Source organism: Cetorhinus maximus, chromosome 18, assembly GCF_964194155.1.
Source record: "Cetorhinus maximus chromosome 18, sCetMax3.hap1.1, whole genome shotgun sequence".
NCBI lineage: Eukaryota > Metazoa > Chordata > Chondrichthyes > Lamniformes > Cetorhinidae > Cetorhinus > Cetorhinus maximus.
In genome coordinates, this window is record NC_135896.1 from 1,315,047 (window position 1) to 1,332,626 (window position 17,580).

Sequence of the window (17,580 nt, forward strand, 5' to 3'; positions counted from 1 at the left end):
TACTGTGCATCTTGTAGATGGTATACACTGCTGGCACTGTGCGTCGGTGGTGGAGGGAGTGAATGGATGTGGTGCCAAACAAGTGGGCTGCTTTGTCCTGGTTGGTGTCAAGCTTCTTGAGTGTTGTGGGAGCTGCACTCATCCAGGTAAGCCGGGAGTATTCCATCACACTCCTGGCATGTGCCTTGTAGATGGTGGACAGGCTTTGGGGAGTCAGGAGGTGAGTTACTCTCCGCAGGATTCCCCGCCTCTGACCTGCTCTTGTAGCCACAGTATTTATGTGGCTGGTCCAGTTCAGTTTATGGAAGCTCTCCAACACAGAAGGAGTTGCAGCCTGCCCTTGCAGATAAGGGAGAGAGAGTTCACCTCCCTCTCAGCTGTCAGCTAAATATTTCAGAATGCTGAGAGTGGAGGGAGTTGAGGATGTGTTTGGTGTTGGCACTACACTGGAGGTGGTGGAAAGGATGGGTGGAATGTGGAGGCTGCTGGGGTGGAAGGTGGATCGAGGGGAACCCTGATAAAGACAAAATATTGCGGATGCTGGAAATCTGAAACAAAAACCAAAAATGCTGGGAAAACTCAGCAAGTCTGACAGCGTCTGTGGAGAGAAAGACGGAGTTAACGTTTCGAGTCCGCATGTGGTAATGTTAAGTCTGTCTTTCACCCCACAGAGGCTGTCAGACCTGCTGAGTCTTTCCAGCAATTTTGGTTTTGGTTGTGCAAGGAGAGGGAGCCCTGTCCTGATTCTGGGAGGGAGGGAGGGGAAGGGATGAGAGCTGGAAATGGGAGGGAATTGTCTGAATTCCTCTAGTATTTTTGTGCTTTGTTGGCCATTCTGTGAATGTGCCTGAAACACAGCGTGTGTTTGTGACACTGCTTTTCCCTCCATCCCTCCTGTGTCTCCCTCCCTGCTAGTCTATCCAGGGGGTGCTGCTGGAGGATGACGCTGTCATCAGGGACAGGCCTGAATAATCCAACCCTCCCGGAACGTCACTGACCCGGGATATAAAAGGCCGGAGTGAGGGGGCGAGCGAGGCTGGGGAAAGGGAGAGAGGATCGGAGAGAGGGAGTTTGCAGCCTGGCCAAGGGGCTTTGCAGCCGATATCGCGGTGGGGACTCCGGGGAGGTCGGTCTCCCCGCTTTAAAACAAGCAGCTTGTGTGTGTGAGAGAGGGAGAGAGAAGCGGATCCGGAGGAACAGGGGAGCCGGGAGCCCGTCAGCAGCAGCAGCGAACAGCCAGCAAGTGCTGGGAGAGTTTGTGGTGCCGAGCAGGCGGGGATCTGTCTGTCTGTCTGAGTGCGGGGGGCAGCAGCTCGGCGCCTGGGATCGGTTCCTGCTGGACCTGGGAGCGGGGACCATGTGTGTACAGAGGCTGCTGCTTCTCCTGACTGCCTTCGACCTAGTGGCTGTCACTTGGGCGCTTTCCACCTGCACCACCCTGGACACGGAGCACATCAAGAGGAAACGAGTGGAAGCCATCAGGGGACAGATCCTCAGCAAACTCAGACTGACCAGTCCGCCTGAGGAAGCCAGTCCGGCCGAGGTCCCAGTCCAGGTACTGGCCATGTACAACAGCACCCGCGAGTTACTGCAGGAACTGGGCAGAGACCGGGAGCAAAGCTGCGTTACTCACAACACCGACTTCGAGTACTATGCCAAGGAGGTGTACAAGTTTGATATGATCCAGGGCCCGGCCGTGGACAGTAAGTGTGACCCAGAGAGAGAGAGAAAGAGAAACCCTCCAAGCTAAAAGTTACCAACATATTCGGTCACAAAGTGAGGGAGCAACAGCGAAAAAAAAACAACCTCTTCACACTCCTAACTCATGGGGATGTGGTGAGCAGATCGTCTCCCACACTCAGGAAACAATAATTGAGGCGCACAGAACAAATTCTGATTTAGATTTTCATCCATTGGATGGTGCCAGTCATGGTTAAACAGTGGCAGCTCTGTCTGGGATATGGTCCTGGGTAAAGTGACATTCACTGTTACTGTAATCCCCTCGCCCCTCAATCGACTTTCCTCTGGCTGCCCTCCCCCACCTTTGTTGTTGATGCTGGTCCATGGGGGGGCTGGTCAGTATCTCCCCCTCCTGCTGGACAGCAGATGGGCATCATGGTGGTCAGCCAGTCCCAGCATTCAATGTAGTAGAGAAAGGCCTCTATTGAAACTGCAGATCCTGTATTCTTCAGGGAGAGAGGGTGAATGACAGGCACAGGGAGATGTCACAGGGCAACCCTGACCCCACAGGGTACAAATCAAAAGGTCACATGTGATAGCCACACTAAATCTGGGCAGATTAACTGACCTGACACTGACAGCGAGGGAAAATGTGGATGTGCAGAGTGCCTGTCACCACCTCAGGACAACCCCAAAAATACTGTGCAATACAGGAAATACCTTTAAAGTGTAGTCACTGTTGTAATGCAGCAAACGATCACAAAATTATGCACAGTAAGATCCCACAAACAACAATCTGATAATGACCGGTTCAGGATAAGATACTGGCCAAGTTACACAGGTTACCATATTAACAGCTACCTTCATATGTGTATACACAGGAATTTTTTCATATACACAGCTAGTCCAATAGAAGAGATCAACTGATATTAATATCCAGTTATGTCAATAATATATATATATGAAAATACCAAACTTAATGCTGAAGATCACCCATAACTCTACTGAAAAACACTCCCAGGACAGGTACAGCACAGGGTTAGATACAGAGTAAAGCTCCCCCTACACTGTCCCCATCAAACAATCCCAGGACAGGTACAGCACGGGGTTAGATACAGAGTAAAGCTCCCTCTACACTGTCACCATCAAACACTCCCAGGACAGGTACAGCATGGGGTTAGATGCACAGTAAAGCTCCCACAACACTGTCCCCATCAAACACTCCCAGGACAGGTACAGCACGGGGTTAGATACAGAGTAAAGCTCCCTCTACACTGTCCATACCAAACACTCGCAGGGCAGGTACAGTACGGTGTTAGATACAGAATAAAGCTCCCTCTACACTGTCCCCATCAAACACTCCCAGGACGGGTACAGCACGGGTTAAGTATAAGAGATATGTTGAAATGTGTTGTCTCAGTGAGGATCCATTATTTGCACCCTTGTCGGGCATTCTGATGTGCTTTTTATGTGAAGATCTGCCCATTAAATTTAATGTTTTGTTAATTATGCACAGTGTGTGACTGAATTCCAAGTGTGAGTTTCTCATAAACAGAGCTCCCTCAGTGGGAGCTCCTCACACATTCGGTGAGAACGAATGTTAACCCCGAGCCCAGCCAAGTGCCCGTACTGACTGAGTGTAATCCTTCCTGTACCTGTCACCCTGTGCCTGTGCCAGTTTTAATGCTGAGGCTCCTATCCTCCAAGACCTGGATCCGGATGGCATGGTCTCCTTGCACAGAAGAGGCTGGCAGCCAGTAGAGGGAGCAGACTGCCATTTCACCAGACTTGGCAGGATGTGAATCAGGCTGGACATTACTGCATTCAGCTGCTGGATCCTATTTCTAAACCATTGTGTAGCCTTTCCCCTGCCAAGCTGAGGCTGATCGAAGGACCAGCAGCCTCACCGAATATCCTGCTCACTGGCCCCCAGCCCCGAGAACCTGGATGTGAGAGTCTGCACACTGACACTGGGCGTAACTCTCCACACAGGGACAAGAACTCTCCACACTGACATCAGGCTCCTCCCTACACGGCCCCATCAAACATTGAAGGGTGATGGACGGACAAACAGCAACTTCTCAGGTTGCGAACTGAATACGTTTTGATCAATTCTCGGCAGCCATTTCCTCACAGGTTCCCTATTTTGCTTCATCCTGACCCCTGACCCAGCTGGGCTGGCACCTGATCCAGTCTCACTTCCCAATCCTCAGTTAAGCCCCCATCACTGGGACGGGTTGGGCTCTTGTCATTGCTTTGAGCTCAGCTCTGTCATTGGGCTAGAGTTCTCCAATAGGAGGTTGTTTATTGTAACTCAGTTGCAGCTAATTCTGAAAGTGCTGGCTGAAATATTAGTGTTTGTAATTCCAGAATTCACATATTGTACAGGACATTCTCGTTGTTAATACCAGTCAATCTCCTGTAGCATTGCATTCAATGTAAGCGTGGCCCTAAAATGAAGTGGAGTTAGAACATACGACCGAATGAATTAGGAGCAAGAGTAGGCCATTCGGCCCCTCGAGCCTGCTCCACCATTCAGTAAGACCATGGCTGATCTGACTGTGGCCTCAACTCCACATTCTGTCTTGCCCCGATTATTCTGCCTACCGCCTAAGAGGGCACAGATAATTAGACCAGAGGTTCAGTGACATCTTTCATTCCCAATTTTAAAGTCTTACATTCTATCCATATTTTTGCATTTCCATGATAAATTCTGCTATCTTGGCCGTGGATGTTGCCGATGTAAACTGACAAGGATGTAATTACACCGTGCCACGAGTGGTGGCGCTGAGGTACCTTCATTGGGGGAGGAGTTACAGGTGACAAGTTTACATCGGGATTTTCCAGCAGAAATGTTGACATAGGAATTTTAACAGAAAAAGTTGATGGGAAGTGTTCATAGATTTAAGATTTATAATCCTCCTGTGTGGTTTTCACAGAAAGTGGGAAAGCTCTCTTTTTACAAGAGTGGTGATTATGTGACATAGATGGTAAAATCAGGCCCTCTGAAAGGGATTGCAAAGTCTGGATGTATTCACGGAGGTTCCAACATGACTGCCCACCTACACTCTCCTGCTGTTGGCCATGTGATGCTCCCATCCTTGTACCCACCAATTGAAAACAAACGACCTGGTTTCCTGATTGAATCATTCTCCACTGTCAGGCAAATAGTCTTTATTCACCGTGTCCAATATTTTTATAAGTAATTAACCATTTCATTTTAATGGCCCCTGTGATGTTCCTGCTCTGTTTGTGCACAGCGGGTGTCCGGGATCATCTTCAATTTCTGGGGATCCCACGACAATTCTGAATTGCTGATTCCCCTGATCACAGCCTATAACTTGGCTGGAAACCCCATTTAACACAGAATTCCCACCCATCTCCTGAAATTATAACTAATCAGGAAAAAGCTGATAACATCCTCCCCAATACTTCAAATTCCAGTTATTAATTCAAGAGCAAAATATTCAAAGGCTGATGACCTCTTGTCACAAAGGTTCTGGTGAAAGGTCATTGCCCTGAAATGTTAACTTTCTTTTTCCACAGATGCTGCCAGACCTGCTGAGTTTTTCCAGCATTTTCTGTTTTTATTCCAGTTATTAATTAATGTATTCTGGGACTCTTCTTATTGCGCTGCAGATTGGATTCCACAACTGTACCCATTATTCTGTGAAAACTATATATCAGTGGCTTCATCTTCATATATTGTCCTCTACCATATTTAAGAAAAACCTTATTTTATTTCACCTTGAGAGAATGCAGCAAGATTAAATGCTAGAGGCTCAAATTTGTGGTAATTTAAAAAAATTCATTCTTGGGAGGTTAGCGTCGGTGCTGGGTCAGCATTTGTTGCCCATCCCTAATTGCCCTTGAGAAGGTGGTGGTGAGCTGCCTTCTTGAACCGCTGCAGTCCATGTGGTGTAGGTACACTCACAGTGCTGTTAGGAAGGGAGTTCCAGGATTTCGACCCAGTGACAGTGAAGGAATGGCGATATATTTCCAAGTCAGGATGGTGTGTGGCTTGGAGGTGATTGCAGGTGGTGGTGTTCCCATTGGGTATAATACTGCTGCGGTAATATAGAATAACATATCATGCATTACTGGATAGAAGACTTCGATATATATTATACATTACTACACTGTGTTACTGGGAATCACAATCCTGTATATATGTATATATTATAACAACACAGCTTGTATGACTGAGCACATATTACATTGTAGAGTAATAACAGCACAGGAACAGAAGTAGGCTATTTCGCCCTATGAAAACATTGATCAAATCACCTCTTAACCTTCTAGATTCCAGGCAATATAATCTAGATTACGTAATCTCTCCACATAATTTTAACCCTTGGAGTCCCAGGTATCATTCTGTAAATCAACTCTGCACTCTCTCCAAGGTCTGTTACAAAGATAGATTAGAGAAGTTGAGACTGTTTTCCTTGGAGAAGAGAAGGTTGAGAGGCAATTTGATCGAGGTATTCAAAATCATGAGGGGTCTGGACACAGTAGGTAGGGAGAAACTGTTCCCATTGGTGGAAGGATTGAGAAGCAGAGGGCAGTTGGCAAAAGATGCAATGGGGGAAAACTTATTTTGAACTCAGTGAGGGTTAGGGCCTGGAATGTACTGTCTGAGTGTGTAGTGGAGGCAGGTTCAATCAAGGCTCTCGAAATGGAATTGGATCATTATCTGAAAAGGAAAAATGTGCAGGGCTACCGGAGAAAGGTGGGGGAGTGACACTCGGTGAATTGCTCTTTCAGAGGGCCAGCACAGATACAATGGGTTGAATGGCCTCCTGTATTGTAACTATTCCATGCGTTTATAGCCTTTGTAAGGTGTGGTGCCCAGAACTGCTCACAGTGACTCCAAGTGTGGTCTAACCAGGACTTTGTACAGCTAAAGCATGACTTCTACCCCCTTGTATTCTAGTCCTCCAGATAGAAAGGCCAGCAATCCATTTGCCTTTTTGATTATTTTCTGTACCTGTTCATGACATTTTAATGATCTGTGTACCTGAACCCGAAGTCTCTTTGGACCTCCACTGTTTCTAGTTTCACATCATTTAGAAAATATCCTCTTTAGGTCCAAAGTGGATGATGTCACTTTTGCTTACACTGAAATCCATTTTAATTTATTCTTTTCATGGGATGTGGGCGTTGTTGGAAGGGACAGCATTTGTTGCCCGTCCCTAATTGCCCTTGAGCTGATTGGCTTCCTAGGCCATTTCAGAGGGCAGTTAAGAGTCATCCATTGCTGGTTCTGGAGCCACATGTAGGCCAGACCAGGTAAGGACAGCAGATTTCCTTCCCTAAAGGACATTAGTGAACCAGATGGGGTTTTATGACAATCAATGATAGTTTCACGGTCACCATTACTGAGACTAGCTTTATATTCCAGATTTATTTGTTTAATTTAAATTCCACCAGCTTTGAACTCATGTCCCCAGACCAATAGCTTGGGCTCTGGATTACTAGTCCAGTGACGTTACCACTACACCACCATCTCCCCCACCATAGTTTTGCTCATTTATTTAATGTATTAATATCCCTTTGTAATGTTACGTTTCCATTGACATTGCTTACAGAGCCACACATCTTTGTGTCCCAGCAAATTTGAATATGTGGCTTTCTATCTCATCTAAGTTGTTAATGAGTACAATGAATAGCTGAGGGCGCAACACAGATCCTTGCGATACACCACTAGTCACATCTTGTCAATTAGAGTGCCTGGTCATTATCCCTACTCGCTGTCCACTGCTGTTTAACCAATTTGCTAACCAGGCTGATGATTTGCTTTCAATTCTATGAACTTCAACTTGATCTAACAGTCTCTTATGGGGAACTCGGCATTACACTGGATATAACACTGCTGTATATATTATAAAACAATACAATATATTATATATCCATAATATATATAGAGGAATATTCATATAAAATCACTCGAGCTATTCAATCAAATTTCAACCTGCAGCTCATTTCTGGATACCTATAATTTAACATATAAACCCCACCGAACCACTCGATTAGATTGCAGTCTGTAATTCACTCCCGGGTTTCTGTTATTCTGTATATAAACCCCCGAACCCCTCGATTAGATTCCAGTGTGTAACTCACTCCCGGGTATCTGTTATTTTATATATAAACCACCCCCAAATCCCTCGATTATATTCCAGTCTGTAACTCACTCCTGGGTATCTGTTAGTCTATATATAAACCACCCGAACCCCTCGATTGGATTCCTCTCTGTAACTCACTCCCGGGTATCTGCTATTCTCTATATAAACCCCCCGAACCCCTCGATTAGATTCCAGTCTGTAACTCACTCCCGGGTAACTGTTATTCTATATATAAACCGCCCCCGAACCCCTCGATTAGATTCTAGTCTGTAACTCACTCCTGGGTATATGTTATTCTCTGTATAAACCACCAGAATATCTTGATTAGATTCCAGCCTGTAACTCACATTCCGGGTATCTGTTTTTGTCTATTTAATCCCCCGAACCCCTCGATTAGATTCCAGTCTGTAACTCACTCCCGGGTAACTGTTATTCTATGTATAAACCCCCCCGAACCCCTCGATTAGATTCTAGTCTGTAACTCAATACCGGGTATCTGTTATTCTATAAATAAACCCCCCCGAACCCCTCGATTAGATTCCAGGCTGGAACTCACTCCTGGGTATATGTTATTCTCTGTATAAACCACCAGAATATCTCGATTAGATTCCAGCCTGTAACTCACATTCCGGGTATCTGTTATTCTATATATAAACCCCCCCAAACTTCTTGATTAGATTCTAGCCTGTAACTCACTCCCCGGTAACTGTTATTCTATATATAAACCCCGCCGAACCCCTCGATTAGATTCTAGACTATAACTCACTTCCGGGTATCTGTTATTCTATATATAAAACCCCCCGAACCCGTCGATTAGATTCCAGTCTGTAACTCACTCCGGGGTATCTGTTATTCTATATATAAACTACCCGAACCCCTCGATTAGATTCCAGTCTGTAATTCACTCCCAGGTATCTGTTGTGCTATATATAAACCCCCCGAACCACTCGATTAGATTCTAGTCTGTAACTCACTCCTGGGTATATGTTATTCTCTGTATAAACCACCAGAATATCTCGATTAGATTCCAGCCTGTAACTCACATTCCAGGTATCTGTTTTTGTCTATATAAACCCCCCTGAACCCCTCGATTAGATTCCAGTCTGTAACTCACTCCCGGGTATCTGTTATTCTATATATAAACCCCCCCCCAACCGCTCGATTAGATCCAGTCTGTAACTCACTCCCGGGTAACTGTTATTCTACATATAAATGCGCCCAAACCCCTCGATTAGATTCCAGGCTGTAACTCATTCCCAGGTATCTGTTATTCTATAAATAAACCACCCACAAACCTGTTGATTAGATTCCAGTCTGTAACTCACTCCCGGGTATCTGTTATTCTATATATAAAATCCCACGAACCCCTCGATTAGATTCCAGTCTGTTACTCACATTCCGGGTATCTGTTTTTGTATATATAAACCCCCCGAACCCCTCGATTAGATTCCAGTCTGTAACTCACTCCCAGGTATCTGTTATTCTATATATAAACCCCCACGAACCCCTCGATTAGATTCCAGTCTGTTACTCACATTCCGGGTATCTGTTTTTGTATATATAAACCCCCCGAACTCCTCGATTAGATTGCAGTCTGTAATTCACTTCCAGGTAACTGTTATTCTATATATAAACCCCTCCGAACCCCTTGATTAGATCCAGTCTGTAACTCACTCCTGGGTAACTGTTATTCTACATATAAACCATTCAAATCCCTGAATTAGATCCAGTCTGTAACTCACTCCTGGTTAACTGTTATTCTACATATAAACCACTCAAATCCCTCAATTAGATTCCAGTCTGTAACTCACTCCCAGGTAACTGTTATTCTATATAAAAACCACCCAAATCCCTCGAGTAGATTCCAGTCTATAACTCACTCCCGGGTAACTGTTATTCTACATATAAACTCCCCCCAAACCCCTCGATTAGATTCCAGCCTGTAACTCACTCTCAGGTATCTGTTATTCTACATATAAACCACTCAAATCCCTCAATTAGATTCCAGTGTGTAACTCACTCCCGGGTAACTGTTATTCTATATATAAACCTTCGCGAACCCCTCGATTAGATTCCAGTCTATAACTCAGACCCGCGTATCTGTTATTCAATATAAAAACCCCCCCAAAACCCCTCGATTAGATTCCAGTCTGTAACTCACATTCCGGGTCTCTGTTATTCGATATATAAACCTCTGAACCCCTCGATTAGATTCCAGTCTGTAACTCACTCCCGGGTATCTGTTATTCTATATAGAAACACCCCCCACCAAACCCCTTGATTAGATTCTAGTTTGTAACTCACTCCCGGGTATATGTTATTCTATGTATAAACCCCCCCGAACCGCTCGATTAGATTCCAGTCTGTAACTCACTCCCGGGTAACTGTTGTTCTATATATAAACCACCAGAATATCTCGATTAGATTCCAGCCTGTAACTCATATTCCGGGTATCTGTTTTTCTCTATATAAACACCCCCGAACCTCTCGATTAGATTCCAGTCTGTAACTCACTCCCGGGTATCTGTTATTCTATATATAAACCCCCCCGAACCCCTCAATTAGATTCCAGTCTGTAACTCACTCCCGGGTATCTGTTATTTTATATATAAACCACTCAAATCCCTCAATTAGATTCCAGTCTGTAACTCACTCCCGGGTATCTGTTATTCTATATATAAACAACCCAAATCCCTCGATTAAATTCCAGTCTGTAACTCACTCCCAGGTATCTGTTATTCTATATATAAACCACCCCGAACCCCTCGATTAGATTCCAGTCTATAATTCAGACACGCACATCTGTTATTCTATATATAAACCCCCCCAAAACCCCTCAATTAGATTCCAGTCTGTAACTCACATTCCGGGTATCTGTTATTCTATAGATAAACACCCCCCCAAACCCCTTGATTAGATTCTACTCTGTAACTCATTCACGGGTATATGTTATTCTATGTATAAACCCCCCCGAACTGCTCGATTAGATTCCAGTCTGTAACTCACTCCCGGGTGTATGTTATTCTATATATAAACCCCCCCAAACCCCTCGATTAGATTCTAGTCTGTAACTCACTTCCGGCTATCTGTTATTCTATATATAAACTACCAGAATACCTCGATTAGATTCCCGTCTGTAACACACTCCCGGGTATCTGTTATTCTATATATAAACCCCCCCAAACCCTTTGATTAGATTCCATTCTGTAACTCACCACCGGGTATCTGTTATTCTATATATAACCCCCCCCCAAACCTCTCGATTAGATTCCAGTCTGTAACTCACTCCCGGGTATCTGTTATTCTATATATAAACCACTCAAATCCCTCAATGAGATTCCAGTCTGTAACTCACTCCCGGGTATCTGCTTTTCGAAATATAAACCACCCCGAACCCCTCGATTTGATTGCAGTCTGTAACTCACTCCCGGGATTCTGTTATTCTATATATAAAGCACCCCGAACTCTTCGATTAGATTCCAGCCTATAATTCAGACCTGCGTATCTGTTACTCTATATTTCAACCCCCCCAAAACCCCTCGATTAGATTCCAGTCTGTAACTCACTCCCGGGTATCTGTTATTCTATATATAAACACCCCCCCTCCCCAAACCCCTTGATTAGATTCTAGTCTGTAACTCACTCCCGGGTATATGTTATTCTATGTATAAACCCCCCCGAACCGCTCGATTAGATTCCAGTCTGTAACTCACTCCCAGGTAACTGTTGTTCTATATATAAACCACCAGAATATCTTGATTAGATTCCAGCCTGTAACTCACATTCCGGGTATCTGTTTTTCTCTACATAAACCCCCCGAACCCCTCGATTAGATTCCAGTCTGTAACTCACTCCCGGGTATCTATTATTCTATATATAAACTCCTGAACCCCTCGATTAGATTCCAGTCTGTTACTCGCTCCCAGGTATCTGTTATTCTATATATAAACCCCCACCAAACCTCTCGATTAGATTCCAGACTGTAACTCAATCCCAGTTATCTGTTATTCTATATATAAACCACTCAAATCCCTGAATTAAATTCCAGTCTGTAACTCACTCCCGGGTATCTGTTATTCTATATATAAACAACCCAAATCCCTCGATTAGATTCCAGTCTGTAACTCACTCTTGGTATATGTTATTCGAAATATAAACCACCCCGAATCCCTCGATTAGATTCCAGTCTGTAACTCACTCTTGGTATCTGTTATTCTATATATAAACGACCCCGAACCCCTCAATTAGATTCCAGTCTATAACTCAGACCCGAGCATCTGTTATTCCATATATAAACCCCCCCAAAATCCCTCGATTAGCTTCCAGTCTGTAACTCACATTCCTGGTATCTGTTATTCTATAGATAAACACCCCCGCCAAACCTCTTGATTAGATTCTAGTCTGTAACTCATTCACGGGTATCTGTTATTCTATATATAAACACCCCCCTAAACCCCTTGATTAGATTCTAGCCTGTAACTCACTCCTGGGTATATGTTATTCTCTGTATAAACCCCCCCCGAACCGCTCGATTAGATTCCAGTCTGTAACTCACTTCCTGGTATCTGTTATTCTATATATAAAACCCCCCGAACCCCTCGATTAGATTCCAGTCTGTAACTCACTCCGGCGTATCTGTTATTCTATATATAAACTACCCGAACCCCTCGATTAGATTCCAGTCTGTAACTCACTCCCGGGTATCTGTTGTTCTATATATAAACCCCCCGAACCCCTCGATTAGATTCCACCCTATAACTCACTCCCGGGTATCTGTATTCTCTATATAAACTCACCAAACCCCTCGATTAGATTCTAGTCTGTAACTCACTCCTGGGTATATGTTATTCTCTGTATAAACCACCAGAATATCTCGATTAGATTCCAGCCTGTAACTCACATTCCGGGTATCTGTTTTTGTCTATATAAACCCCCCTGAACCCCTCGATTAGATTCCAGTCTGTAACTCACTCTCGGGTATCTGTTATTCTATATATAAACCCCCATGAACCCCTTGATTAGATTCCAGTCTGTTACTCACATTCCGGGTATCTGTTTTTGTATATATAAACCCCCCGGACCCCTCGATTAGATTGCAGTCTGTAACTCACTTCCAGGTAACTGTTATTCATATATAAACCCCACCGAACCCCTCGATTAGATTCCAGTCTGTAACTCACTCCCAGGTAACTGTTATTCTATATAAAAACCACCCAAATCCCTCGAGTAGATTCCAGGCTGTAACTCACTCCCGGGTAACTGTTATTCTACATATAAACCCCCCCCAAACCCCTCGATTAGATTCCAGCCTGTAACTCACTCTCGGGTATCTGTTATTCTACATATAAACCACTCAAATCCCTCAATTAGATTCCGGTCTGTAACTCACTCCCGGGTATCTGTTATTCTATATATAAACCACCCAAATCCCTCGATTAGATTCTAGTCTGTAACTCACTCCCGGGTATATGTTATTCTATGTATAAACCCCCCCGAACCGCTCGATTAGATTCCAGTCTGTAACTCACTCCCGGGTAACTGTTATTCTATATATAAACACCCCCGAACCCCTCAATTAGATTCCAGTCTGTAACTCACATTCCGGGTATCTGTTATTATATATATAAACCCCTGAACCCCTCGATTAGATTCCAGTCTGTAACTCACTCCCGGGTATCTGTTATACTATATATAAACCACTCAAATCCCTTAATTAGATTCCAGTCTGTAACTCACTCCCGGGTATCTGTTATTCTATATATAAACAACCCAAATCCCTCGATTAGATTCCAGTCTGTAACTCACTCCCGGGTATCTGTTATTCGAAATATAAACCACCCTGAACCCCTTGATTTGATTTCAGTCTGTAACTCACTCCCAGGTATCTGTTATTCTATATATAAACCACCCCAAACCCCTCGATTAGATTCCAGTCTATAATTCAGACCCGCGCATCTGTTATTCTATATATAAACCCCCCCAAAACCCCTCGATTAGATTCCAGTCTGTAACTCACATTCCGGGTATCTGTTATTCTATAGATAAACATCCCCCCAAACCCCTTGATTAGATTCTAATCTGTAACTCATTCACGGGTATATGTTATTCTATGTATAAACCCCCCCGAACTGCTCGATTAGATTCCAGTCTGTAACTCACTCTCGGGTATATGTTATTCTATATATAAACCCCCTCAAACCCCTCGATTAGATTCCCGTCTGTAACTCACTCCCGGGTATCTGTTATTCTATATATAAACTGCCCCAAACCCTTTGATTAGATTCCATTCTGTAACTCACTACCGGGTATCTGTTATTCTATATATAAACCCCCCTGAACCCCTCGATTAGATTCCAGCCTGTACCTCACTCCCGAGTATCTGTTATTCTAGAAATAAACCACCCAAATCCCTTGATTAGATTCCAGTCTGAAACTCACTCCCGGGCATCTGTTATTCGAAATATAAACCACCCCGAACCCCTCGATTAGATTGCAGTCTGTAACTCACTCCCGGGTATCTGTTATTCTATATATAAACCACCCCAAGCCCCTCAATTAAATTCCAGTCTGTAACTCTCTCCCGCGTATCTGTTGTTCTATACATAAACCACCCTGAACCCTTCGATTAGATTCCAGTCTGTAACTCACTCCCAGGTATCTGTTATTCTATATATAAACCCCCCCCGAACCACTCGATTAGATTCCGGTCCATAACTCACTCCCGGGTATCTGTTATTCTGTATATAAACCACCCCAAGCCCCTCAATTAGATTCCAGTCTGTAACTCACTCCCGGGTATCTGTTATTGTATATATAAAACCCCCCGAATCCTTCCATAAGACCATAAGACATAGGAGCAGAAATTAGGCCATTCAGCCCATCGAGTCTGCTCCGCCATTCAATCATGCCTGATAAGTTTCTCAACCCCATTCTCCTGCCTTCACCCCGTCACCTTTGATCCCCTTACCAATCAAGAACCTATCTATCTCGCTCTTAAATACACTCAATGACCTGGCCTCCACAGCCTTCTGTGGCAATGAATTCCATAGATTCACCACTCTCTGGCTAAAGAAGTTTCTCCTCATCTCTGTCCTAAAAGGTCTTCCCTTTACTCTGAGGCTGTGCCCTCGGGTCCTAGTCTCTCCTACTAATGGAAACATCTTCCACACGTACACTCTATCCAGGCCTTTCAGTATTCTTAAGTTTCAACCAGATCCCCATCTCATCCTTCTAAACTCCATCGAGTATAAACCCAGTGTCCTCAAACGTTCCTCATATGTTAAGCCTTTCATTCCTTGGATCGTTCTCGTGAACCTCCTCAGGACCCTCTCCAGGGCCAGCACATCCTTCCTGAGATACGGGGCCCAAAATTGCTCACAATATTCTAAATGTGGTCTGACCAGAGTCTTATAAAGCCTCAGCAGCACATCCCTGCTTTTATATTCTAGACCTCTCGAAATAAATGCCAACATTGCATTTGCCTTTCTAACTACCGACTCAACCTGCAAGTTAACCTTAAGAGAATCCTGGACTAGGACTCCTAAGTCCCTTTGCACTCCAGGTTTCTGAATTCTCTCCCCATTTAGAAAATAGTCTATGCCTCTATTCTTCCTACCAAAGTGCATGACCTGACACTTCCCCACGTTGTATTCCATCTGCCACTTCTTTGCCCATTCTCCTTACCTGTCCTAATCCTTCTGCAGCCTCCCCGCCTCCTCAATACTACCTGTCCCTCCACCTATCTTTGTATCATCTGCCATCTTAGCCAGGATGCCCTCAGTTCCTTCATCTAGATCATTAAGTGTATAAAGTGAAAAGTTGTGGTCCCACCACTGACCCCTGCGGAACTCCACTAGTCACCGGCCGCCATCCTGAGAAGGACCCCCTTATCCCCACTCTCTGCCTCCTGCCAGACAGCCAATCTTCTATCCTATTCTAGTACCTTGCCTCTAACCCCATGGGCTCTTATCTTACTGAGCAACCTCCTGTGCGGCACCTTGTCAAAGGCCTTCTGGAAGTCCAAGTAGATAACATCCATTGGCTCTCCTTTGTCTAACCTACTCGTTACCTCCTCAAAGAATTCTAAGATTTGTCAGGCATGACCTCCCTTTGATGAAGCCATGCTGACTTTGCCCTATGTTATCATGCACTTCCAAGTATTCTGAAATCTTATCCTTAATAATGGACTCTAAAATCTTACCAATGACCGAGGTCCGGCTAATCGGCCTGTAATTTCCCGTCTTTTGCCTCACTCCCTTCTTAAACAGGGAGGTTACATTAGCGATTTTCCAGTCCTCTGGGACCCTCCCTGACTCCAGTGATTCCTGAAAGATCGCCACTAACGCCTTCACTATCTCTTCAGCTATCTCCTTAAGGACTCTGGGGTGTAATCCATCTAGTCCAGGTGATTTATCCACCTTCAGACCTTTTAGTTTTCCTAGCACCTTCTCCTTGGTAATGGCCACCATACTCACCTCTGCCCCCTGACTCCCTTGAACTTTGGGGATGTTACTCGTGTCTTCCACTGTGAAGACTGATGCAAAGTACCTATTCAGTTCCTCCGCCATTTCTTTGTTCCCCACTACTACTTCTCCAGCGTCATTTTCCAGCAGCCCAATGTCCACTTTGCCTCTCTCTTACCCTTTATATATCTAAAAAAACTCTTGCAATCTTCTTTTATACTACTGACTAGTTTACCCTCATATTTAATCTTCTCCCTCCTTATTTCTTTTTTGGTTGTCCTCTGTTGGTCTTTGTAGGCTTCCCAATCCCCTGGTTTCCCAGTGCTCTTCGCCGCGTTGTATGCTTTCTCTTTAGCTTTTATGCTGTCCCTGACTTCCCTTGTCAGCCATGGTTGCCTCATCCTCCCTTTAGTATGCTTCTTCTTCCTAGGGACGAATTTTTGCTGTGTCTCCCAAATTACTCCCAGAAACTCCTGCCATTGCTACTCCACTGTCTTTCCTGCTAGGCTCATCTCCCAGTCAATTCTGGCCAGCTCCTCCCTCATGCCTCTGTAGTTGCCTTTATTCAACTGTAATACTGTTACATCTGATTCCAGCTTTTTCCTCTCAAATTGCAGGGTAAATTCTACCATATTATGGTCACTTCCTCCTAAGGGTTGGTTCACCTTAAACTCCCTTATCAAATCTGCCTCATTACACATCACTAAATCTAGAATTGCCTGTTCCCTAGTGGGCTCCACCACAAGCTGCTCCAAAAAGCCATCTCGTAGACATTCCACAAATTCCTTTTCTTGGGATCCACTACCAACCTGATTTTCCCAGTCTACCTGCATATTGAAATCCCCCATGATCACTGTAACCTTGCCTTTCTTACACGCCTTTTCTATCTCCTGGTGTATCTTGTGTCCCACATCCTGACCACATCCTGTACATAACTCCCATTATGGTTTTTTTACTTTTGCAGTTCCTCAACTCTACCCACACAGATTTTACATCATCTGACCCTACGTCATTTCTTGCTATCGATTTAATTTAATTTCTTCCTAACAAAGCAACCCCACCCCCTCGACCAACCTGCCTATCTTTTCGATAGGATGTATATCCTTGGATATTTAGCTCCCAGTCCTGATCCCCTTGCAGCCATGTCTCCGTGATGCCCATCACATCATACCTGCCAATTTCAATCTGCGCCACAAGCTCATTTACCTTATTTCGTATACTGTGTGCATTCACATACAACACCTTCAGTCCTGTATTTCCCGTCCCCTTTCTCCCTCGATTAGATTCCAATCAATAACTCACTCCCGGGTATCTGT

General features: G+C 44.4%; 1 protein-coding gene across 4 annotated transcripts in view; it reads left to right on the top strand.

Moving 5' to 3' along the window:
* The first annotated feature begins 1,040 nt into the window (after positions 1-1,040).
* Positions 1,041-17,580, top strand: part of tgfb3 (transforming growth factor, beta 3) — a 73,335-nt gene continuing 56,795 nt past the window's right edge. For all 4 annotated transcript variants that reach the window (XR_013579419.1, XR_013579418.1, XM_078561942.1 and 1 more), the window contains exon 1: positions 1,041-1,703. Coding sequence is in view for 2 of the 4 variants with exons in the window: in XM_078561942.1 (XP_078418068.1) it covers positions 1,358-1,703 (346 nt within the window). In the remaining 2 variants the exon portion in view is untranslated. The remainder of the gene's footprint in view (positions 1,704-17,580) is intronic.